At 42.0% G+C, this 26,376-nt stretch overlaps 1 protein-coding gene across 7 annotated transcripts in view; it reads left to right on the forward strand.

Annotated features, from left to right (window-relative positions):
- Positions 1 to 26,376, forward strand: part of TULP4 (TUB like protein 4) — a 156,963-nt gene that overhangs the window by 121,614 nt on the left and 8,973 nt on the right. For all 7 annotated transcript variants that reach the window (XR_011808347.1, XR_011808346.1, XR_011808345.1 and 4 more), the window contains 8 exons: positions 2,391 to 2,557; positions 12,762 to 12,986; positions 14,626 to 14,860; positions 15,350 to 15,494; positions 16,956 to 17,100; positions 18,336 to 18,429; positions 19,348 to 19,491; positions 23,513 to 26,100. Coding sequence is in view for 4 of the 7 variants with exons in the window: in XM_072035952.1 (XP_071892053.1) it covers positions 2,391 to 2,557; positions 12,762 to 12,986; positions 14,626 to 14,860; positions 15,350 to 15,494; positions 16,956 to 17,100; positions 18,336 to 18,429; positions 19,348 to 19,491; positions 23,513 to 26,100 (3,743 nt within the window). In the remaining 3 variants the exon portion in view is untranslated. The remainder of the gene's footprint in view (positions 1 to 2,390; positions 2,558 to 12,761; positions 12,987 to 14,625; positions 14,861 to 15,349; positions 15,495 to 16,955; positions 17,101 to 18,335; positions 18,430 to 19,347; positions 19,492 to 23,512; positions 26,101 to 26,376) is intronic.

Genomic DNA, 26,376 nt, shown 5'->3' on the forward strand with positions numbered 1-26,376 from the left:
ACTGTCATTTTGCTGGTTATTATCACATGTAAGAATGTGCAACCCACCCAGCACAGGGCCTCCATCCTCTCCATCCACTTGGAGCTCAGCTAAGAGTGAATGATCTTCAGTGTTGTATGTGAGTCAATTCACGTGTTCCTGTCTGCAATGTGCAAGTATTGCATTGTGGTCTCTGTAGCAGATGCCCTTGTCTTTATGGGCTGTTGTAGGCTACTAAATGTATTTTTAAAGCAGGCAACTATAAAACTCTTTCATGCAATACCAATATATTTTTGACCTTCTACTAGCTTTGCATAGCTGTCATTTGACTGGCAATATTCACATTGAATTGTTGTATGAAAGCTTTTGCTGTTGGATGAGAATTTGATTACCCAAATGCAACTTCTTTGCTTCATCCAGCTTAAACACTCCTGGAAGTTTTGTCTATTCTAGCAGAGGTCCTGAACTGTTCAGCTGTATGCTTTCTTTTTTCATACTTCTTAACTCAGTGATTCTCAGAGCTACCTACTGAAATACATCAACTAGGTGTACTAGTTAGCTGCAACTGCTACCTGCAGAGCTGTTGCACATTTGGAGTGCTCTCTGTTAAAGGTTTGTTAATATTCACACCTGTGATGGTTGGCTAACTAGCTTTGGGGGATGACTGTGATCCGCTGATTCATTTGCAGTTCAGTACCCTAGATGAAATCTCCCCCTCATTTCTAATCTCTGCGCTTGCACTGAGACTTGGTTATGAGCTGAGCTATTTTATCTCAAGGTTAAAAAGCCTAAGACCCCGTTGGTGGTACAACATGCTGTGGAGTCACTCTGTCCCAGGGGGATGCTGTGGACCACATCTGGTTCTTCTTTGCCATTGCAGCAGCCTTGCTCTAGGAGTTTGGAGAGCGAGAAAGAAAATTGGTGGACACCATAATCACTCCTCTTTCTCTTGGTATGGGGATCAATGGGAAGTTTTACTTGAAGACAGCTAGCCAAATGAGGTTCTTGTTTCTCTTTGGTAGTTAAGCGAGTGTAGTAAAGCTCATTATCACAAGTGGAGTTGATCTGCTTGCCCCACTGATTTCTAAAATAACTATCATCAAACTCTGAGAAAGATGGATTAAATCCCATTGTAGATTACTTAGAGGGCCGACGACCAAGAGAAAAAGAAGCATACAATGCCTAGCTCTGAAAAAATTATCTTGAGAAACCTGTGTCTTGCTTCTGATACATACAGAAGCATAATTCCCATGAGAAATATCAGAAAGTTGAAATAATACAAAACCATTTTAAATTGCACATAAAAGTCCCTGAAAATGACAAGTTGACAACTTGAAACAATTTTGAGATCCTTCCTGCCAACTCTTATTTCTCTCCTGCTTCTTCATTTGAAGACAGCTTCTCGCCCACAAGTGTCTTCAAAAGGTTCTTGGCAGATTGAGCATCCCAGAGCACAAAAGTTTTGTCTTTACCATCACTTTGTCTCAGTACAAAATAGCTGCCTTTCACCTCTGGTTTAAGATTAAAAAGGTTTAAAGACTAGCTCAGTATTCCTTGCACATGCAAATCTGCCTTTGAAACACAAGCAGAAACACAAAGTACTGTTTTGGTGCTCTTGTTGAAGTGTGACAACGAGCTGGAGGATATAAAGGTTTGAAATTAGCATCCCCAAATTAAGCTGTGGGTGTTCCTCATTATGAGGTGCCTGTAGGAGAAGTAACTGATATGTATATTCATATCCATGTGTATGAGAGACTAAGCAATCCCTGTGTGCTTCTGGCAAACTTCTGCTAGACAAAGGAGTAGCTTTCCAGAAGTCATGTCAAATGAAAAGCTATGACTTGGAGGCCATATGAATTTAAGGACAAAAATCCAAGTCTTTCAAGTTTGATGTTACAAATCTTGGGTTATATTAAAAGTTAAATTCACAAAGAGTGGGGGTATGAAGCATTGCCACATATGCTGCTTTTTAGCACTGTAGACCTCTCCACACAAATAGTTTTTGCTGCTCCCTTAATCACTGAGGTTATTTATCTGGGCATTAAATTGATTTCACTTATTTAGCCCAAGGTTGTACACATTGTATCTTCCACACCAGTTTTAACATCACAAATAAATTCTTGTACTTAACGTATTTAGGAACAACAGCTAATTTACATTCTATACTCACTATAGAGATAGAGAAGTTAGTGGGTTTTTACACTTTTTTTGCAATCCACAAAATAAAAAGGAAGAGGCATTCTCAGAATTGCATATACATTGTATTTGCTACTATTTTGATGAAAATATGTAGGTTTTTAAGTAATCTCTGTGAGTATGATTTAGATTCTCAAATCACTGTTGTGCCTCTGGAAACACTGTTCCTATTGATTCTAATAATTGGTTACTGCAAACTATCTTTGCTCTTTCAGATGTGGTGGTCCAGTGGTGTACGCAAGGAGACCTACTTGCAGTAGCAGGGATGGAGAAGCAGTGTCAGCTTGTTGAACTTAGCAATGGCTCCCTGTTGAAAAGCGCACTTGTCAAGTTCTACAACGTGCGCGGGGAACATATCTACACTCTGGAGACACCTGTGCAGGTAGGAGGTATTTTTAAGTCAGTTCTTAATGCTTTGCTGACTTGATTTTTCCCCATTGGCTTTTAGGTGTAGACCTGCAATATGAAAAGGATTGCAAAATGTCCTTAGTGAATTGATAAATGCAATATATATATAAAAACAGTGTAAATAATCATTTGTGTTACAGTAGATATCCAAGAGTACATCTGATTCTAAGGCTAGGTATTGTGCGATACGAAATAAGAAACATTCTGTTTCCTAAAACCATCGGGCAATGAGTGGACAAGATAGAAAAGGGAAATTCAGTTATTTCACAGGTAAATGGGTGAGGACAAAAATCTAGATAACTTGCTTAATGCTGTAGCAGTGCCAAGAACTGGACTAAAATATTCCAAGTCCACTATCAGTACCACAAGGTTATTCTCTCTTTGTTAGTGCTATAATTTTCTAATGTATAATCAGTTGATCTGATGCAATATTTTACCTGTTATGGCATCAGATGGAGAAGGATGAATTAGGCAGTCTTGTCTCCCACTTACTGTACAGATTTTTACTGTAACCTTGGTCATGTTACTTGACAAACAAATGTCAAGACGTGTGTTGCTCAGGAGCACAACATGCTTCATAAGTTTTCACTGATATTTCAGAACACAGCTGAACATCATTCTATAGTTTATTTCTTTTTTTTTGCAGAATAGAGATGACTCCATCCCAATTTCTGACTGTTACTAGTGCAATATAATTTATAATAACTTTGAAATCCAGAAGTGGCAAAAATGTTAGATATATTTACCTAATTATGATTAATGATGCTACCATCTATTACTGTTTCCTTTTCAGTACCGTGATCTGTGATGGATACAAAAGGATGACACAGTAAACCAGCTGCTGAGCTTTTGTGTTTACTTACGTTTGGCATTAATCTGTGCTTATTAGTACTAGTGCTCTAATTTAGATAGAATTCTTTAGTTCTATAGTGTATAAAATAATGTTGTCTAAAGCTAACCTGAATATGTGCGGAGATACCTAATGCTGGTTTAGGTATCTAAAAGACTTACCCATGCACACAGTTTTGTTGTCGTAAATATAGCCCTTTAAGCAAAGTAGCACAGCCCTATCCTCAGTGGATCACTTCTGGAGAAAACATATTTATACCAGTGCAGCTCATTCCCAGACCAGGTTAAAAACAAGCTGTATTCTGTTACTTTAGTTCTAGGATACAGTATGTCCATGTTAGCTGTTGAACTGGTATAACACTTCAGTGTTGAGCTGTGAAATCAAGTTGATGGTTGAGCAGTGGAACGGATGGGGACAGGTTGCTTTAAGATGTACATCTGTACAGGCTCATCTCTTACTGCTCTCTCCCCCAGTGTGTTCCCAATAACCTCAAATTCTCTTTTGCTTCAGTGCTTTCATTTCCGCTAGTTCTTCCAACATGCCTTCATTTCATATTTTTCAGCTCTTCTCCTTTCCATTCTATTTATAAGCACATATTGTGGCTGGTGTGAGAGGTAATTATTCTGCCATTAAATGAGTACTCATAGGACAAACTGACAGGTCATACAGAACAGGTAACTGCGCCACAATGCAGTATGTCTCATAGTGAAAATAATTAACCAGAGCTCCTCTGCTTTTCCAGCTGACAATTTTCACTGAAATTTTAGCAGTATTTTATTATCATGGAGATTTCCTTCTCTTTCTTGACTTCTGATGACAGCCTACAGCTTCAGAGGTTACTAAACAAGGATGGAAGTGAAAGATAGGGAGATGGAAACCGCCAACTAATATCACAATCACAGATTCTCATTTCCTTAGGAAACCAGGCTAAAAATAACAATCAAACTCACATATTTATGTTAATTTTAAAACTGTGTGCATAAACCTGTCCAAAATTAAAGCCATTCCTCTCATGTTGTTAGTCAATGTTTATTCTCTTTATTTAGTGCACTTAAATTCATATTTACTGAGCTGCAGGAGGAAGTGAGGGGGTCTTTCAGAAAGACACCTGTATCTGCTCGTGTGGACTTTATGCTTCTATGTATTTGAATGCTGGTCTAACAATATTACCACCTAAATAATGGGTATGCTAAAACATTGCAAAGTTTTCAGTCTACTAACAGAACCAGATAAAGACTGCTGTTGCAAAAATACTGCTAGTAACTTCCCTTATTCTGTACCTCTGTTCCAAAGACGTATACGCAAAGATGACACTGAGTCAGTGGTCCCAGTGATATTTCTGATGACAAATTCATCAAAGTAAATTCATTAGTTTTCTATAATATGGCAGTCAGCCTCGTAACGGGATTTCATAAAATTCATGACTGGTTATTGAAAGCAAATGGAAGAAAAGAATTTCCACATCTCAAACTCTTCTATTTAAACTGTTTCTTCTGAAGCAAGCAAATGTGTGACTGGAAAAGTACATTTATTCCAAATGAGCATTGTTCTGAATATAAAGGTCAAAGAAAGTAAAGCAACAACAAACGTAGAAAATAGAGGATTGCTGGTGCAAAACTATGTGGTACTCTGTCCCAGTCCTTTGATAAAGCAGATGTCTGAAATTTTTATCAGTAAAATATACTCAGCCATCTCTGTTTCTGCTGTTTGCCTATCCTGTGTATCTTGGTAGGGTGTTGCAGGAAACAAGAAATGTTATGGAATTGTTTATAGCAAAAGTCAATCTAAAGCTGATGTGTGATTTATGTGCAACTTGGCTGGAATGTTACGTGGCATAAAGTCACTGCAAACCCCAATATAGAATAGATTAGGGTACTGCAGTTTACTGATCCCGACGATGACTGTTGTCATGGTTCCCTTAAAGGTGTTTTATATGCCACCTTCTCCTCCAGCTTTAATATGTTTTTGACATCCTCCATATCATTTGATTAACTCTGTTAAGCACCTTCAGTGTAGGATTTTACGGTTCATAAACCCAGTTTGCTGACTATAAAACCCTAGGTAGGGAAATTGCACTTGTTTAGAAGTATCCAAATGAACACTGAAAAATAATATTCATAAACAGAATGATAGAGTTAGCATATTGTAACTGTCTCTTGTTCTCTGCACTGGGGCTTCAGCCTGCCACCCTGACATTCTGAAAAAAATGTATTTGCAGAATATAGTGCAATGAACTGAAAAAACATTGCTAAAATTTAGGCAAATGAAGAACTTCTGCTACACGGAGTGAAACTGCTTTGAACTGGGAAAGAATGATGAAAAAATGCCTGAAGTCCCTTCAGAACGTCACGCCAGACTTTTATATTATTGGAAGCAGTTATATCAAAAACAGGTCCATGTTGTGACTCCCAAGAGTCAATACTGATTATTTATCTTATTCAATGAGCATATCTTAAAGGTTGTTGATCAGTTGATAACTATTCAAAAAATATACTATCAATTTCTGTAAATCTTAGTACTTACTGTTCTCACCCCTGTGTATAGAAACATCAACCTGATGAACTAAAAATGTGCCCAGTTGTTTTAGCTGACAGTTTTTTTCATGGTCCTTCTTTGCCAGCATTTAAAACTGTTATTAAAACTGCAGGCTGCCCTGCTGGTTGTAATTTCTTTTTTTTTTTTTTCCTTTTTTTTTTTTTTGAAGAATGTTTATGCTATTTGTTAAATCCTCATAACTTTTTCCTGGCAATAAGCAGGGATGGGAATAATAGTAATAGGCCTCATTCAACACTGTGTCAGTCTTGCTAAAACTGTTTCCTGGAAATGCTGCAATTGAGTTCTGTCACTTCAGAATTTCTCATCTGATGTGCAAACAGGGTTATTTATTATATCAATGAACCATACCCGCTGTCATAAAATTCACTTCTCAGTGGATACAACTACTTTATGTCTTCCTATTTGGACTTCAAACTCAGGAGTCTCCTGCAGGACCACTTAAAAATTGGCTATCTACTGACTTCACCAAACATGTGAAGTTATTCTGTTTGATAATTCACATTTTTTGCTTATATTTCAGCTTCCTTCTCTGTTTTTTTTTTTATGATTTTTCTTTCTTGCATGCCCCAAAGAGGACCAGGGGAAGAAGATGGTGGATTTAGAAACCCTGATACCGATCTCATCTATACATTTATAATCCGAGAGTAAATTTACATTAGCTTATGATTTTATACTGCTGTGTAACTGCTGTATGAACAGATCAGACCTAAAGTGCAAAGAAGAGAGATAAGAGCAAGGTGAGCTCAGCACGTTCCAGAATCAGCAGTTGTACAGGCAGCAAGATATGATGCAGAAAAACTGTCGTCACATTTTTCTCAGTGTAGTACTTTTAAACTCTAATCCAGAGTTTTGTACCAAAGGCTAAGTCTTTATGGGAGAAGGTCTGGGTAGTCTTTGAGAAGACCCACTTGCTCTAACCATGCTGCAGTCAGCAGGAGCCCTCATGACATTTCATGGACTGCTCCTGTGCTGGAAATGTCCTGGCATCTGAACAGTTAGATTTAAGACAGCGTGCTTCTGCCGAAACCTGATAATTGTGTAAAATCCATTTTACTAAGGCGTGAGAAGGAAGGTGCAATTTTAGGTTAAATTCAGATCAAAAGGACTTTGAGAGAAGAGGCTGCCTTTTATGTTACCCAGCTGAGCTGACCTTGCTTACTTTGTCTTCATCTATTTCACATACAGCGTTCAGGGTTGTTGCTTCTGAATTAACATTGTCTTTCATTTTCTATTGCCTGAAGTTAATCCTATTTAGTTGTCACTGGATGACACCGAAGTTTCAAAGAGTTTATTTACGGAAATAAAAGAGTTTCAGGATGAAAAACAAAAGCATCAGCTTAGAACTAACCAGCATAACAATTCTTTGGGATATCAATAAAGACCTTCATGTTTTCTGTATAGGCCATAAGATTATTTCTGACTGCTACACGAATGGGTCATGATCAGGACTGCAAAATACAGCCTGTCTTTCCATACGTGGTTAGGTACAGCTTCATTCTGCTAAGATGGAATCTCATAGTTACATTGAAATCTAAACAACAACACCAAAACTCACTGTAGAAACAGAATACAAGAAACACCTGCAAATCAAATAAGAGTTTGCTGAGTTTGCTGCATGAAAAATCATGTAAGGCCACAGCAGTGTAATTTCTGAGCATGTCATAGTCTTTATTGCTTTTATCACCATCAGTTCTCTTGCTACTAGTTAATATTATTCCCACTGTAAATAAGGGTAACAGAAGAACGAAAATATTAAATTACTTTCCAACAATTATCCTTGAACTCTACAGCAGTGCAGAGATGTGCACACAAAATTCAGAAGAGCCAGGTGGGCACTGTAGCCGTTGTGCCTTCTGGTTTCTCTGAAAAAAAGCAGGGAGAAAGGCAAAGCACGCATCTCCACAACAGCAAGGTACAGTGAGAGAAAGCAGACAGTGTCCATTAGGGTTTTTACTTGTACGTACCATTCAGTAGATACCATTTCTCCTGAGAAACATCCCAGTCTTTGCTGGACTTTCTGCCTTGGAATGCTGTTTTTGTTTATCTCATTACCAGTGGGACTTCCAGTTCTAGTAGTCAAGGAACCAGAGCAAGCATCAGACGAGCCACATAGCTCAGGATTTCTGAGCTGAAGGAACGCAGCAAGGAATAGCTTGAACAGTGTTGTCTTTGACTGAACTGTATACAAGCGATGGCAAGTAGATAAATTGTGTTTCCTCCTGTAAGAGAGACAGATGAATGGCATTGAGGAGATGTATCTGGCTTTTAAACCCACTGGAAATAATGGAAATAAATGCATGCTTTATAAGGAACAATACTTTTGCTTCAGACATGGCAGATCAATTGCTTTTCTTCTGCATAGTTTGGAGTTATTAGGTGAAGCCAGCTAATAACTGACTTGCAGTAGTAATTGATTCATATCCATGTCTTTCAAGGGAAAGAGTGGGAAGCCTAGTTATTGAGAAATATTATTGGAGCAGTACATTTAAAGGTCAGGTCAGATCTGGCATTTGGGTGATCTTTTATTTCCCCAGGCCTTTAATCATGAGCTAATTTTCTCTGAACCTCATCATAAGTCCTAGACCTTCTCTAAAAATGAAGTGTTGCTGGATATTAGACTTGAGGAGTACTGGGGGACTGACCATGCCATAGAAAAAGAAGGCAAGGCCTGCCTGGGGAATCAGTACACAAAGGCAAACCAGTATTTTACAAGCACCACTCGATGACACTGAGTATATAAAGGTTAAAAGGTGAGGAATGTGGGCAGACTAAATATGTAAATGGGAGAGTGGAAATGTCATGATCTACAAACAGTTCTTCCCTTGTAGGTATTATATCTTTATCTGTTTAATATCGTTATCTGTGACACATACAGTGGGATTGAGTGCACCCTCAGCAGCTTTGCAGATGACACCAGAAGGAAGGGGTGCCATCCAAAGGGACTTAGGCAAGCTAAATAAGTGGGCACACATAAACCTAATGAGGTTCAGCAAGTCCAAGTGCAAGGTGCTGCACTTGGGTCGGGGCAATCCCAGACATGAACACAGACTGGGAGAAGTACAGTAAGAGCAGCCCTGTGGAGAAGGACTTGGAGGTTCTGGTGGACAAAAAGCTCGACATGAGCCAGCAATGAGTGCTTGCAGCCCAGAAGGGCAACCATATCCTGGGCTGCATCAACAGAGGGGTGGGCAGCAGGTCAAGGGAGGTGATTGTCCCCCTCTGCTCTGCCTTTGTGAAGCCCCACTTTGAGTGCTGCATCCAGATCTGGGGCCCCCAGCACTAGAAGGATGTGGAGATGTTGGAGCGGGTCTGGAGGAGGGCCACAAAGATGATCAGAGGGCTGGAGCACCTCTCCTGTGCAGAAAGGCTGAGAGAGCTGGGGCTGTTTAGCCTGGAGAAGAGGAGGCTCTGGGGAGACATCATTGTGGCCTTTCTGTACTTAAATGGGGTTTATAAAAAAGATGTGGATGGAGTTTTTACATGGACAGTTAATTATAGGAGAAGGGGGAACAGTTTTAAACTAAAAGAGAAGAGATTTAGATTTGATGTTAAGAGGAAGTTCTTTACTCTGAGGGTGGTGAGGCACTGGCACGGGCTGCCCAGAGAAGCTGTGGATGCCCCATCCCTGGAGGTGCTCAAGGCCAGGCTGGATGGGGCTTTGGGCAACCTGGTCTGGTGGGAGGTGTCCCTGCCCATGGCGTGGGGGTTGAAACTACATGATCTTTAAGGTCCCTTCCAGTCCAGGCCATTCTATGATTCTCTGTGCATGTGTTTATTTAAACATGCACCCACTCATGCATATATTGTTCACATAAAAATGCATGAACATACATAAAAAATGCCTAAATAATGCAGTCATGTGTTCAGAAGTCAGAAGATGGGTGAGTTATGGTTGCCTACTGGGAAATTGAGATGAAATCATACAGTGAGACAATGTCTTTTGGCTTCTGGCTTTCTAACTGTTCCTCAGCTCCACAGTGCTTTATTGCCAAAGGTCCCATGCAGCATTTCAAAAATACTGAAAAAAATTTTCCTTGGGAGTATGTTTAAGATTGCACAGGTTTTTGCACTGATAATGTCTGCATCTCTGCTCTTCCCTGCATGCTGCATTAACCTGAGAGACATGGTTTCATTTGCTTCAGATAACTGGATGAGAAGAGGGCTATCTTGGCATATTATATTATGTTACAGTAGCTGAAATGCTAGACTTAATGGTAGGGCTGTCGGTGTGGTGTATTGGTTCGTGATAGCTGGGATATTAGACTTCATAATCTCCTCTGGCATTAAACTCTATGTAAGCAATAAATGTTTTTGTGCTAAGTCACACATTTGTTTGTTCCCTCACCTCATTTATAGGTAAGCTTTGCTTGATCCAGTGTGACCAGAGGGATGTGGTTTGGTTCCCACAGTAACCATCAGATAGTTACTATCAGATAGTACTAACTAACAGGCAGATAGTTCTGCCCGTGCTGGAAGTCAGTCCTTGAGGAAATCAGGGCCTATCTCCTAGTGCCTTCCTCGGGCTGTTGTACACTATAAGTGGCAGGTACCTAACTTTTGTCAGTGCCTTTCCAATCATATTTGTTTTGCAAGTAGCATGAACCGTCTCATTACTGCCAGGCAGTAGGAGGGTTGAGCACACTCTCAAATAATGAAGATACCCGTCAGTAGGGACATTTTATGTGATCACTCATCGAATCCAAGGCTCTGTCCCACAAATAATGGTTATGACAAGCCATGTAATAATTATTGATGGTACATGAAGGATTTCTCAATTCTTTTGAAGTTCTCCACTACAAAATGCCTTTGGCAATTACTGTGAAAATCACAATGTTCACATGTTGTTGCTTTCCATTTGCATATCAGTCAGCCTGAAGGTTTCTGCCCCCATAGAACCATTTGTAGCGTTGTCTCTGAAGCTCTTTATGCCTCCTACTTTAAAACCAATATTTACTTTGAAATTTAAATCTAGGATAAGATGACGTAGCAGGGAAGATATTTTTTTCTGAAAAAGTTGTCATCCAGTCCTTAATCTTGATGATAGGCATCAATGTCATTCTGTGCAACTGCATTTTGGTTTATAGCATTCACAGGAAAAAAAAAAAAAAAGAAAAAAAAAAAAGTCTTGTGCTTATTTCTCATCTTTAAGCAATTTAAATTTGTAAACTAGATTAGTAACTTCTAACTAGATTAGTAACTTCTAACTCCAAACTAAATTAGTAAATTTTTGGCTAATCCAAACCGTGTATCTGGGTACCATATTACTGGAGAGGAGTAGATAAAGGTTACTATTGATGGTGCCTTGACTTTTATCTTCTACGTAGTTAATTCTTGTTTGCTGCATTATGATATTCCAAAGAGACCCTGACCTTTCAGTAAATACAATTCATAATTAGCTAAAGAATATATTCACTTAAACTTCTGGATGTCAAGGGTTGTGAAAAGAAGGGAGCCCTTCACAGGAAGGAGTAAACCTTTTGCAGTTCACTGGTTACGGCCCACTGGACAGTATTCTTCATGGAGTGTTTCTTCCTCTCAGTGTGTATATATGCAAGTAAAGAGTTTTGCAACACAGAAGGCAGGAGATGACGTGGCTGCAGATAACCCTCTTGAAGGGCAAAAATAATGGTAGTGCTATAAAAGGTCACAACACACCAGTGCTGTGTGTGAAGAAGATGGGTTTTAGCATGACAGTTTAGAAAACTTCTTGTGAGCACAAGTAGCTGTCTGGGAAAGAGCTCAGAGATGTTTGTGGGACAGCTCTACTCATGAGGATCATCTTGCACCCCGAAGCACAAGTTTACTCATGTTACAGAATCACACAGAATCACACAATTGTAAGGGTTGGAAGGGACCTCTGGGATCATCGAGCCCAACCCCCCTGCTGAAAACAGGTTCCCGTATCTCTTAAGAGCTGGTGTTCATTAGATTATCCAGTCTGTTCAGTTTTTAGTGAGGCTGTTACTTGAGACCTGCACTGAAAACCTTTTTAGTGGTTCTACATTTCCCCACAACTTACTATTATCATGTAAACTCGTCGTATTCCTTCAGCAGAGAATGATGTGCAAAGTGGGGGGTTGAGCTGATTTTTGGTATATGGCTCTGAGTTCTGACACTTTGTCCCAGTCACCTCTATTTCTGTGCTTAATGCCATGGACTTTGACATTTTTCAGTGTGGACAAGCAGACACAAAAAGGCCATTCTTCATTTTGCCCATGGTGGTCTTTTACAATTCACTTCCTCTGGGAATGGTTCAAAAAAGACATTGTGTGGCAGAAGACTCAGTGCAACACAAGCAAACCATTTGGATTTTGTTCACTAGTCTACTGATTGTCTCTGGGCACGTAGTTTGAATTTCATTTGTAAACTATGAGCCATTACCAGAGGATGAAGATTGATGAGATGACTGAAAAAGCAGACTGAATGGGGCCTCAAAGGATCCTGCTTTTTAACACTGCGTGACTTTTAAGTCACATGTCCCCATAGTGCCTCATTTTCCCCATCTGGGTGATGAAATTGATAGACAATTCCTTGTGTGAAGCACTTTAAGTCTTGTGAGTAAAAAGCATGATATAAATATCAACCACTGTTATCAATATTTTCAGATGTTCACGTTTTTTTCTCACTTTTGTGGACAATAACGTGCATGTTCAAGTTTCTGGAAAGGGAACATGTTTGGTTCTGAACTTGTATGAACATTTGCTGCACAATTGTTTGGGTGAAAGTATATGGTCTTTTCAAGTTATGCCCTCTTCCTTTCTTCTTTATGCAGCGTCCCATCATCTCGATCTGCTGGGGTCACAGGGATTCACGCCTGCTGATGGCTTCTGGACCAGCGTTATACGTTGTCAGAGTAGAGCACAGGGTCTCCAGTCTGCAGCTCCTGTGCCAGCAGACCATCGCTAGCTGTCTGCGGGATGACAAGGATATCAGCAAGCTGACCCTGCCCCCTCGGCTCTGCTCGTACCTCACCACTGCCTTCATACCAACAATCAAGGTGAAAGGAAAGAAGCATGTGTATGTGTGGAAGAGGAATGGGTTGCTTGATTTTCTTCCCCCATGCTGCTCCTAAGTGACAAAGGAAAAAATCCTGGCTCCACATAATTATGATAAAAAAGCTTGATTAAGGGTAATTCCTCTCCTCTTCAATGACATCATGGATCAGTGATCAGTGTGGTGCCTATTAAAATCTGAAAAGAGGGCTCATACCCTGATCTGTGCTAAACCTTGTGGATGGCCTTTCCCAAGGGTACAATATGCTGTTGACTTGTGCAGACTACTAAAGAAGCTCATGCCAATGATAGTATCGTGTCACAGTTTAGGAGAGATTCACAGGCGCAAAACAGTTGTCTCCCTGCATGTTACATGAGTCCTTAAGACCTGTGGCTGCCCAAATATCTCTACTGACAACGAGTTCTGCTAACCTTACTGTTCCAGCAGTGCTATGGGAAAATGAAGCAGATATTATGCCTTTTCCTGTACATTAGCAGAGCTGTTTGCAGAGCCATCTGCTCAACCCCATTTTTTCGTATTTTTGCCCTCAGGCACATCTCAGGATTTCAAAACTCTTTATCACAGCCTGTAAACCAGAGCATTAGCTAGTAAATGGCCTACATTCAAATATGTATTTTTGTGTTACGTATTTTTTGTGTATGTATTACAGCAGTTTATTTGAGTTTCAGGTCCTTGTTAAAACAATATAGATCTAGAATAACCAATTTGAAATCTGTGGAGTTGGCCAAGCTTAAATGAGACCAAATTATGCCTATAATACAATGATTCAACACAGTTCCATTTGTGTACTGCTAATCAGGGCAATTTATGCAACTGTGAAACATGCCACTTGTCAAAGAAGAATAAATACCTTACTGTAACCATGACTCCTTGATCTCCAACGATACAGAGCATTAAGTAGAATAGTGGTAAAGGAGCACACATTACTAGTATTTGTGTCGTAGAGGCTGTATTGTCTTGGACAAAAGCAGTCTAGTTGCTTTAGGACTGAGCTCTTCATGGATTAATACAACCTGCTGGCAAGCAGGGCAAAGTAACCCACCTTGAGCTTTGGGCTCACATTTCTCAGCACAGCATGCAAAAAGGCCCTCATCAAAGATGGGTCATGTGCATGGAAATGAATGGGATGATGGAAGAGGTACAAGTTTTTTTTTCCAGAGCTGACAGCATCATAGCATAGTGGCACAGCATGCACCACTACTAACTAGGAATGGGAACATGAGTGGCTAAGTTCACATGAGGGGACAGCAGGAGGCAAGATACTCTGACTTTGACTTGAACACATTATCCAAGTTAAAACGGAAGTTTGCAACAGAGCTGGGACTTTGATACAAGTTTGTTGTCTAATGCAGTTCTCCAACCAGAAGTTCTATCTTCCTCTTTGATGAAATTAGTTTTAGTTTTGTAGTTTTGAGCTGCTTTTAACCTAACTAAATAGTATACAGCACCTCTGTCTTGCATGTGGGTGTTGCATAACTCACGCAGTAATCTGTACTAATCTGGAGCTGCCAAGTTAGAAATGGATTCAAATTCAGTTAGTCATGTCAGGATTAAGTTGCCACAGACAAAAAAAAGCAATAACCTATAGAAAACTTTCTCTTTCCTTCCTTCGTTTAATTAAGCCTCCTATCCCAGACCCAAACAATATGAGAGATTTTGTCAGCTACCCAACAGCTGGCAATGAACGGCTTCACTGCACGATGAAGCGGACAGAAGATGACCCAGAGGTCGGTGGTCCATGTTATACTCTGTACTTGGAATATCTTGGGGGACTGGTGCCCATCCTCAAAGGACGTCGTATCAGCAAGTTGCGGCCGGAGTTTGTCATCATGGATCCTAAAACAGATGGAAAAGCAGGTAAAAGTGAATTGTAGCTCTGTATAAAAAATTATTTAGGAAGACAGACTTTAGATATTAAAATCTCAAGAGTTAAAAAAAAATCTATATATGCAATATGGAAGTTAGCATCTGATTTTTTTTTTTGATGGGAAAAAGTTCAAGCTCAAGCTTCTCAAATTATAGCATATAGTCTTCTGTTTTACAAAAGAGAACTTCTTGTATTTTGAATAGAGAAGAATAGATTGCTAATTAGCAGAAAATATTCTTAAGTCTTAACTTTGAAGTCATTTGAATGCGATTCGCCCCTCTGAATCATGTGCACTTGAGTTCAGACCATTGGAAACTTGGACTTTATACAAGGCAAGGTGAAGAACAGTTAATTATGTCTGTATAGTTTTATCTTGTCTGCTGCCTTTGGATCAGGTTTATGCTTCTGATGACTGATAGTTGTAATTGATACCAGTTTTCTGAAGCAGCACTTATATTTTCTGGGGCCTGTCTTGATAGATGAAATCTATGGAAACAGCTTGATTTCCACTGTGATTGACAGCTGCAACTGCTCTGACTCCAGCGATATCGAACTGAGTGATGACTGGGCAGCTAAAAAGTCTCCCAAAATCAGTCGAGCTAGCAAATCACCCAAACTCCCCAGGTAATCATTGCTTGGATATTTCATCCTCTTTTTTTTTGCCAAGTTTTCTTCCTTTTCTTTTTTTTTTTTCCTTTTCATTTCTTTAAAAAGTGTCTTAACACCTCAGAATGTTAAAAGCAAACTCCTTTGAGGAGCAGTGGGGTACTCTGCAGTGTGCAGTTCTGCAGTGATTTCAGAGACTGGTGTTGAGGTGGACTTTGGGGAAAGCTGTGGGGCAGAAAATAATGGGAAACAATAGTCACCATTCTTCCCCAGCAGTCTCAAGGAAAAGCTTTATGAACTCTCCAATCACTGCCTTTGCTGTATGCGAACTCTTGCCACCATGGAATATTTCCTCCTTTAGATAGTCCTTTTCTTTATGCACTCTGTGCTTAGAATCCCCAGTCTAGTTAGAGCCTGTACTTTCTTAGGGATATTTTCAAGTTCAAAAATCCACACAATTGATCCTGGCCTAGGTGGCACTGCTGATGTGGCAACCTTGCAAGGAAGACTTCCTCCTAAACATTTGACAAGGCTCTGTAACGATACACAAAACAAATTTCTAAGCTATTTTTTGGTCTAGTTGCTTTCCTGCCAGCTCTTCATATTTATTATGTGTATAGACAGAATCCCCCACCTGCACAGCCTCACTGATAACCATGATGGTTCTCACAGGCACTGACGTCTGACTGCCAGCTTCGTGTTGCAGGATTGTGACACTGACAGCTTCTAGCTGCAGCTTTTCCAAAGACTTCATAGTATGAGACTGTCCTAGACTGAGGCAAAGGAAATGCATCCCTTTATATGTGACTGTAATGTGTAAAATACCAAAACTTTATTTCAGTAGTCCTTGACGGAAGAACCACCAATTCCTGCGCCTAAAACAGAAATAGTTCAGGGAAAGGAAGAATCTTGTTCTCTTGGTTTTCTAAGAGCAGATTTTTCAAATATAACTTCTGTTCTTTATTTTTGCCACCAGTGATCTTTTTCGGTTGCATGATCCCCTTATTCATGGCTCCCTTTGTATAAAACATGTATAACATGGGCTAGGAGTAACTTTTGGCTTAGAGTGAGAGCACTGATGAAGTTTGTGGAGCCTTGGTTTGCTGTGCTATTGTAGAGATCTGCCAGCTCAAGCGTCATGTTGCCATTTCTTGAGGCTTTGCTCAAAGTCTGCAGAGCTGAAATAATTCAGCCTTTTACACCTCTTTATGGATTAGTGGAGGATATATTGCGTCTGGTAAAACTGCTGTAAGCTTCGTTAAATGAATCTGAAGGCATCCAATCTGAGTTACTGCAAATGTGTTGGGCTTTTTATATCTTCAAAATTTGAACCATAACTCTCCATCCTGTAGACTATGCAGTCTTCATTCATCACCTAGAGAACACCATACCAGTTGTCTTCATTACCATCTTTATATTCCAAGACTTGGATTTTTTTTGCATGCCAGTTGATGATTCTAATTATTGCTTTATATGCAGAATCAATATAGAAGCTCGCAAATCTCCAAAGATGTCACGAGCCGCGCAGGAGATATCAAGATCACCAAGGTTACCGATAAGGAAACCTTCTATTGGTTCACCAAGCCTAACCCGAAGAGAGTTTCCTTTAGAAGACATTACTCAGGTATTGTGTGCATTGTTACCAGACCTGAGCCCAAATTCAGTGCTTTCCAGAGGCAGCAAGCTGTGATATAGATCCAGTGATCACCAGTAGAATAGTTTCATGTAATTACAGCTACTAGATGGAACACCTATAGAATCCTATTTTCTAAGTCAATATTGATGGTCTAAAGTACCAACAGAGTATCAAGCATTGTTTGATAAGTCTTTCCCCAGTTACTTCTGCCAATGTGAATCCATGTGAGAGATTTTATTCTAGTTGATGTTGTTGGCTGTTTGAAAGTATATGTGAAAGTGTTTCTTACTCAGTTTTTGCAGAGCTGTCCTAATGCCACCGTAGTTCTCTGCTTTGCTAGGATTCTGCAGAGACAGGGAAATGATTGCTCTACAGGGCCAAATGTTCTCTGTTTCATAATTGCTTGGAACAGCCTTAATTGGAAGGAAGGCAAGAAATTGGCATTTTGTGTTCTTTGTGTTGTTCACGTTCTGTGGGTAAATGAAACTTAGCAGCCTGTAAAACTGTCTGGGTTACTCATTTCATTAATACCAATCTGAATTCTTTTCATTTTATTTTGCTTTTTTTCCATTCTGTCATTTCACTTTTTCCTTCATACTAAAACGTTCTTGGTCAGTTACATCGCAGTGGTAGATAAAACCAAAAGTCCTTTGAATAGCACAGGAGAGCAAAGGCGTAAATCCCGTTCTTGATGCTGATGGCATAACTCTTGGACTTTCAAATTTATTAATCTTTTGTAGCTGTAATTTGATTACCACAGAAGCAGTGGTTTGGGAAACTGCTTTGGAAGCTCATTATGAATTCATTTCTGTCTTATTTATTGTGCTGTAAAGTGATTTTTAAGCATAGAACCAAAGGGCAGGCAGCATTTCTTTCTGAAATACAAAATAGCTGGACCTTTATTGTGTGGGAGAAGCAAGCATCTGAAAACAGTCTTATTCTCACTAAGCAGCTATCATGTTCTTCTGCACTTCAACAGCTTTAAGTAGCCTATATGATTGTTGACATAATTTCTGATGGTGTTCAGATATCAAAATGAGGCTTCTTAATGACTGGGTATAATAGTTGCTACAAAGACACTTTAGGCTGTTCCAATAAAATAAAAGAAGCTGCAGTTGTATTATCACTTGCAATAGCTTTACTGCTCTGCAGGTTTTTATTAGAACTTCATGCAGATTTTATCGCGTGAAAAAGATGTTTTGTTTGTTGTTTTTTTTTTGCAGCACAACTACCTTGCTCAGGTCACATCCAACATCTGGGGAACCAAATTTAAAATTGTGGGTTTGGCTGCTTTCCTACCAACGAACCTTGGTGCAGGTAAAAGTAAATTCTTTTGATTTTTTGTATATCAATGTTTCTAACAAATAACAAATTTATGCTGTCTGATTCGTTTCAGGTGATCAGAAGTCTTCTTTAACAAAGCAGTTATTTTCTATGGACAGTAGGAATCAGATTTTACAAATTTTACTGTAGCTAAACAAGATTCAAATCTATAATTTACAATAACAAGATGAAGATGTTAAAAGTCTCAGCTGTAATGAACAGATTAATTAATAGTAAAGTCCAGACCTTAACAGGAGGAAATTCTTCACTCAGAGGGCGGTGAGGCACTGGCACAGGTTGCCCAGAGAAGTTGTGGATGTCCAATCCCTGCAGGTGTTCAGGACCAGGTTGGACAGGGCCCTGGGCAACTTGATCTAGTGGATGGCATCCCAGCCTATGGCAGGGGCTTGGGACTAGGTGGTCTTCAGGGTCCCTTCCAACCTGAGCCGTTCTATGATTCTATCATTCTGTGGTAACCCTCAGCAGATTTCCTTTCTGAGACATTTCCCATTTTCCCCGAGTTCATATAAGTCTGTAGAATCCTGTGGTCAAGAGTTCCAAAAGTAGAATGGAAGAAATATTTTCCTTTCCTAAATATAGATGCAAATACAGGATGAAGTAATTTATTATTTCCACAGCTTATTTAACTAAAGAGAGACTGCTTCTGTTTAAGGAGAAATAGCTGAAAGAAACAACCCTTTTTATACTGTTTTATACTGTTTATGCAAAAATAACATTACATAGTGATTTGGTTATGAATGTCCCATACATGCATTTGTTCAAAAATAAATCATATAAAAATAGTCATAACTCTTCTATCTGCTTTGAATTAATTCTCTCTCTTAGCTTTAGATGCTCTTTGTGTGACAGATTTCTTTTTTTTTTTTCTTTCTTGTTATACTTTGTCTCCAGTAATATATAAAACCAGTTTGCTGCATCTTCAGCCCAGGCAGATGACAATATATCTCCCAGAAGTGCGAAAGATTTCAATGGACTACATTAACCTGCCTGTCTTTAATCCAAATGTTTTCAGTGAAGATGAAGATGATTTACCGGGTAAGGAGGAACTGGAGATCTTTCAAATTATGGGTTAAGCTAGCTGGAGGACAGATCATTTGTGTCACTAGCTCCCTCTGGTAAATACACAAATCAAAATCTCTTAACTGTGATGGAGTCCTGTAGAATAGAATTAGAACAAGGCTAATATGTATTACAGACACGTTTTTTATAAAAATACACGGAAAGTATAATCCACATAGAGCTACTAAGTTTCAAGTTCATTGTAACATTAATCGTCTTCCCTTTAGTTCACTAAGAATTCTCTGTAGATTGAAGCCTTGCATTCCCCATCTTTGTAGGCCAGAATTATGTTGTGTCAGAAGCCCAGAAGGGTTGTTCTTGTGACCTGATGGCATCAAAGCACCATCTGCTGACAGGAGCCTGGGGAGGTTCCTGACTTACCCAGCCACATTTTGAGATGTGTTAAAAGCCCATTTGGATTTTTATCAGTATTGAGTCTTACAGAGAGGCTAAAATAGTGTATTATATAATCGATGGGGGGTCAGGAAGGAATTTCTAATTTCTCTGAGGTGGAAGGTAGCAGAACATTCAAGTAGTGCAGGCAAGGCTTGGTTGCAGGTGATATGGGTGTGACATATGTGTGGGGTGATAAGAGTGTGGACTAGAAGTACTGAAGTCCTTCTCCAATAAAACAAAACAAACAAACAAAAAAAACATGCAAATAAGATGAATACATAATTGCCAAAAAGTTAAATTAATACAATTTCAGGATTCTCACATCGATGAGGGATTCCTGTTTCTCATGTCACGGTTTTTTGGAACTATGGAGTGGCCTTCATGGACAGCCAGCATTCTTTAAGGGGGAAGATGTGTGAGCACTGCAAAGGACTTATAAGCTTGAGATAGAAGCTAATGAAGTAAATAGAAATTCTCACATTATTTTGTACCGTAATTTTGACTGCTGAAAGCACCCAAGCTTGTGACTAACTCAAGCATCAGAGTAGTTCTCTGAATTTTTAAAGAAACATTCATGTGCTTAAAAGGAAGCCCATTCCCTCATGATTTGAGGCTTGGCTTGTTTAATTTATGTCTACCTGATATGAACCTGTAGGATTTGAAGAAAGAAATAGTTTCTTCAGAAAAATCTGAAAAATAAGTAATAACATTTTCTAGTATGAAACCTGAGTCAAGCATACAGAACATAATAGAACAATTGAATAAGAAAAAAAAAGGTTTTTTTGTCCCTTCATGAAAATTGGATCTGCAATATAATTTCTTTTTATATTACTAAAAGAGCCGAAACAGTATTGTGAATCAAAAGTTAGTAAACACCACAGAAATATGGGGAAAATTGATAGAGTATTGTTTGAGCTCTTTGAGAAAGGTAATAGAAGAGTCACATTACCCAGTCCTCTATAAGAATCTTTCTCTTCTGGCCACTTTTTCTTTGAAGTTTCTTCTGAACATTCATTTCTGACTTGACTACTTAAATTTTAAAACCTTTTGGAGATATCCTTTCTTAAAGCACGTATATAACGAAAGAAAGTACCTTATACTAACAGGAAAATATATTGCAGTGTGGATGATGATTACATAACAGATTTAAAACAAGTAAACCACAACAAGAACAATAATAGTAGAAAGCTGCTCTTGGGCAGTGGAATTTATTAGGGAAGTACTCTTGGGACAGGTACTTTTTAATGTAGTCAGTAAAGACTTGGCAAGGCAAACGGACAGCGAATTGATTTAACTTGCAAATTATGCAAACAAATCAATTAAAAACCATTGGAGAAATGAGAAAATATTGGATTTAAACACATTGGGATATTACGCAACACCATCACAAATGAGGTGTTATTTGGATAGGCACTTAATTCCCATGACAGCAACGTTCGGGATTGCTCAAGCCAAGCTAACAATTAAAATTCATGCTCTGGAGGATAAATTGCTAACCTGCAGGCATTGGGATGAGCGCATGGCCTGCCAGCCAGGCACAGAATCACACTGCCTCAGGGTCCGTGAAGTTTAGCTGTCAGCCTTCTTCTAAAGGAATGAGCAGAGCTACCGTAAAAGCCAGCCAGCATAGCCACCAACATCTGTACACCTACTATCTTTGGCTGGGGTGACTGATGTTGATAAGAACCTAATGCTATTGAAAATGTAATTATAGAGTATGGGTAGGTGACTAGAATTTTAATTAGAAATTAATTAGGAACTGGGCAGTGGCTGGAGGAGTTCTGGCTAATGGATACCTAGCCTGATCGCATCTTGCAGATCAGAAGTCTTAACAGAATTTCCACACACATGTGATCATGGATACAACTCACTTATAATTTTCCTTTTTTTTTTTTTTTTTTAAATACAGGAAAACTAATAAGGACTCTGCAACATTCTTAGGTTCTTTTTTGTTTATATATTACTTTGTCTTTTCACTCGTTATTATATTAGTTCTTATTTTGACTCCTGCACCTGTACTTGCTTCCAACTTTCTCATTTCCCTGTTGCTCTCCAACTTTTCAGTGGTAGCTCCTATTGGAATCAGTCTCACCCCTTTTTGCAGAAGGAATTGCAAACTGTTGGAGCAAAGTCCATGCTTTGTGCTTAAAATTGTCAGAACTGCTTCTTGCCGCACTCTCACTTGTTCACCACCATGTATGGGAAACTTTTCATATAGTCATTTGCTCATTTGCTTCTTTTCACATTTATGATTGCAGCCAAACCAAATACCGAAGCTGAAAGTGCCCTGACTATAACTACTTCTTGAATCTTTCTGGATTCCCTCTATTTCCTCACATCTTTTCCACAAGAACTTGCTTTCAATAACTTCTATGTGTTTTGTCTGTATTTCATTCCATCATATTCCTCCCTCTGTTTCATTTTCCTTCTTTTATTGTGTTGCTTTGTCATTCACTGTACTCAAGGGATAATAATACTTCCCTTTTGCCAGCTGGTGTCTGTATTCTCCAGTTTGCCTAAGCTCATTGAATTTGGGAACATTATACTAACAATTTATACAGTGCTTTTAGTGCAAGTTTTCCACTTTCTTATTTTCCTTCACTTTTTTTTTGAAGACAATATTCATCAAACACCTAAGTCAAAGCTGCTAATTGCCATCAGGTCAGAGAGTAGGCTTGAGGAGCATCACTGTATCCTCTGCTTAAAGCTCGGTCTCTAGCCTGACTGGCACTAGAGAGTGTCAGCCTGGGCAGGTGGGGACTGCTTTGTGCCCCACCGTCACGTAGCATCAGCCCTAGAGAAAGTCAGGGAGGCACCTTGGGTGATCCTAGTATGAAGGCCAAAGAAAAAAGGGCAGCAGCCGGGGGGCTGTGAGTGGATTTTCTTTTCTATTGTGTGTTAATGTATTTATTATCAAAAAACTTGCCTGAAAAGTAATGTGAGTCATGATTCAGAAAACCTTTTATTCCTTTGATTATGGTAGTTACAACTGGATGATGAGTGAGTGGTTGGGTGGACCCATCAGGTACACCCATTGCTCTGGGAAAGTCCATGGGGATCAGTGCAGGCTGAAGGAAGGCTCTGAAACACCACTGCTAGAAGTTAACTTAAAGCTGATCAACAGCTCTTGTGCAATGGGAGTCAGTGAAGATAGGCTCACTTAATTGCTCCAGCTAATGTCTGATTTCAGAGGCTGATAGCAGCCCATCCAAACAGCAGAGCACTTAAGCAAGTGCAACAGATAAGCAGGCTGTTCAAGCAGTCAAAGGTAAAGCAGAACGACAAGGTACAAGAGACATGCCATGGTTTTCTTCTCACTAGCTTTAAAAACAATTCTCCCCAGTTGCTGAATTTTGTGTAAACACTGCCGTGAAATTTTCGAGTGCTGCATTTTTTAGCCTCCCACATGCCTTCTGCAAAGTGCTGGAGAAAACCAACCAGCACGTGAGGCATTTCTGGAACATTCCCATGTTTGGTGCCTGCTGTCCTTGTGCTTGCCTAAGTGCTGTGCTCAGCAAAGGCTGGCAGGGATGAGCGGGATGTGAGCGGCCTCTCCACATGCAAGGAGCCCATCAGTTGACTGGATGTGTCTTTGTTGCAGTGCCTGGGGCGCCCGGAGCCCCCGCCAGCAGCCCGCCCTGCACCGTCAACATCCCCATCGCGCCCATCCACAGCTCGGCCCAGGCCATGTCGCCCACACAGAGCATCGGCCTGGTGCAGTCACTGCTGGCTAACCAGAACGTGCAGCTGGACGTGCTGGCCAACCCTCCGGCCGAGGCGGGGGGCGAGGGGACGGGACCCTTCCCGGGGCCCCCAGGGCGCTTCCCTGGCCCCGGTCCTGGCCCTGGGGCGATGGCAGCGGTGGCAGCGGCGGCGGGCGGGGAGCTGGGCCGCACCATCCCCGCGCCCCCCGCCATCGCCCCGCCACCTCCTGCCATGGCCCTCGCTGACCTCCGGGACCACGGCGACCGCGATCACGAGCCCCCTCCCAAGGCCAAGCCTCCGCGGCCGGGGCCGCAGCTGGTGGAAGGCGACGCTGTCGTCTTCGGGGCCGCCCAGGAGCTGCAGCTGAACAAGATGAACCCCCCGCCACCCTACCCTGGCACCGTCCCTCCTGCTGGGCCCCCGCCACCACCGCCCGGCCCCCCGCCGCCGCCCCTCGACCTCTGCCTGAAAAAGGGGGAGTTCTCCCTCTACCCAGCCGGGCACTACCAGCCGCCGCTGGGCTATGAGCGGATAACGACGTTCGACAGCAGTGGGAACGTGGAGGAGGTGTGCCGGCCTCGCACACGGATGCTCTGTGCCCAGGGCACTTACACCCTGCCGGGGCCCGGCAGCTCCGCCACCCTGCGCATCACCGCCGCCGAGAAGAAGATGCAGCAGCCCTGCACCAGCGCCACCCTCAACCGGCTGACGGTTCCCCGTTACTCCATCCCCAGCGGGGACCCGCCGCCCTACCCTGACATCGCCAGCCAGCTGTCGCAGGGCAGGAGCATGGCGCAGAGGCTGGACAGCACTATCATTCACGCCACGCTGCGGAGGAACAGCAGGGAGGCGGCGCTGAAAATGGCCCAGCTGGTGGACGGCCAGAGAGCCACCTTGCAGCTTCCCCCCAAAGCCAAGAGCAGCGTGGTGACGGCGCAGTACCAGCAGAGAGTACCCACCGCCCTGTACACCTGCAGCCAGTGCAGCAGCGGCGGCAGCACCGCCAGCGCTGCTGGCATGGGCAGCATGGCTAACGCCAATGCTAGCAACAGCACTTCCAGTATGGGTGGCATGAGACCTGATCTGGGCGCGGGGAGTGGCTCCCAGCACAGCTCTGTCCTCGCTCACTCCGTCAGCACTTCGCCTCTGGCCTCCCAGTCCTCCTACAGCCTGCTGAGCCCGCCTGACAGCTCCCGTGACCGGGCGGATTATATCAACTCTGCCTTCACGGAGGATGAGGCCCTTTCTCAGCACTGCCCGGTGGAAAAATCAATACGGCACGTACCCGTGGCCTTGACGGAGGCTGCCATCAGCGTGAAACGGCCACCGCCCTACCAGTGGGACCCTATGGTGAGTGAAGAGATCTGGGTTCCTCAGGAAAGGACATCGCAGAGCTCAGTGCCCAACCCTCTAAAACCGGCTCCTCTCATCATCGGACAAGCGCAGCATCTGGATATGTCTCGAGTGCCGTTCGTCTCCCCTAAGTCTCCAACCAGTCCCACTGCCACCTTCCAGACGAGTTACGGGGTTGGAGTACCATACCCAGGAAGCTACAGTGCCCCCCCCCTTCAGGGAATGCAGCCCCCCTGCTCCCCCAAAGAAGCTCTGGCCCCCACACAGTTTGCACAGCAGGAGCCGACCGTCGTGCTTCAGCCAGGTTACCCGCCCAACCTCTCCTACTGCCCTCTGCCGCCCATGTACCCGGGAAGTAGCGCCTGCTCTAGTTTACAGCTGCCACCGATAGCCTTGCACCCGTGGAGCTCCTACAGCGCATGCCCACCCGTGCAGAACCCCCAGGGCACTCTGCCCCCCAAGCCGCTCCTGGTGGTGGAGAAGCCGGTCATGTCTCCCCCGCCAGCGGAGCTTCAGGGCCACGTGGGCACAGAGGTAATGGTGGAGACGGCGGACACCTTCCAGGAGGTGCTCTCCTTGACCGAAAGCCCTGTTCCCCAAAGGACAGACAAATTCGGCAAGAAGAGCCGGAAGCGACTCGATAGTCGCGCTGAGGAAGGGAACGTGCAGGCTATCACCGAGGGCAAGGTCAAAAAGGAGGCGAGGACACTGACTGACTTCAATTCGCTAATATCCAGCCCGAGGCTGGGGAGAGAGAAGAAGAAAGTCAAGAGCCAGAAAGACCAGCTGAAGTCCAAGAAGCTGAACAAGACAAATGAATTTCAGGATAGTTCAGAGAGCGAGCCAGAGCTTTTTATCAGCGGGGATGAACTGATGAACCAGAGTCAGGGCAGCAAAAAGGGTTGGAAAACCAAAAGGAATTTGAGGACAGCCAGTGAGCTGGATGAGTTTAAGTGCCGTAAGGCCAGCGAGAAGGAGGATGGGAGGCTGGGGAGCCAGGGCTTTGTGTATGTGATGGCCAACAAGCAGCCGCTGTGGAATGAGGCAACGCAAGTCTACCAGCTGGACTTCGGAGGGCGGGTCACCCAGGAGTCTGCAAAAAACTTCCAGATTGAGCTGGAAGGACGACAGGTAGGAGGGCGGCAGCAGATGCCGCGGGTGGGTGGGCAGGGGGGAAAGCTGGGCAAGAATGCCTCCAGCTCGTGTTAGCTGCTCTTTGAAAAAAACTTTGCTACGCACAGAAAGTAATCCATAAAAGCCAGCAATCAGGCGTCTAGGTCCAGAGCTAAGGGCAAAGTTCAGCTGTAAAGTAAATTTACCAAGTATGTTTTGAATTACTCCGGTCAGACATAGGAGCAAAGGCCTCCTTTAATCTGACTAGCTTTTACTTCCGAAGGTAAGTGTTTT

Source organism: Anas platyrhynchos, chromosome 3, assembly GCF_047663525.1.
Source record: "Anas platyrhynchos isolate ZD024472 breed Pekin duck chromosome 3, IASCAAS_PekinDuck_T2T, whole genome shotgun sequence".
In the NCBI taxonomy this organism is placed as follows: Eukaryota; Metazoa; Chordata; class Aves; order Anseriformes; family Anatidae; genus Anas; species Anas platyrhynchos.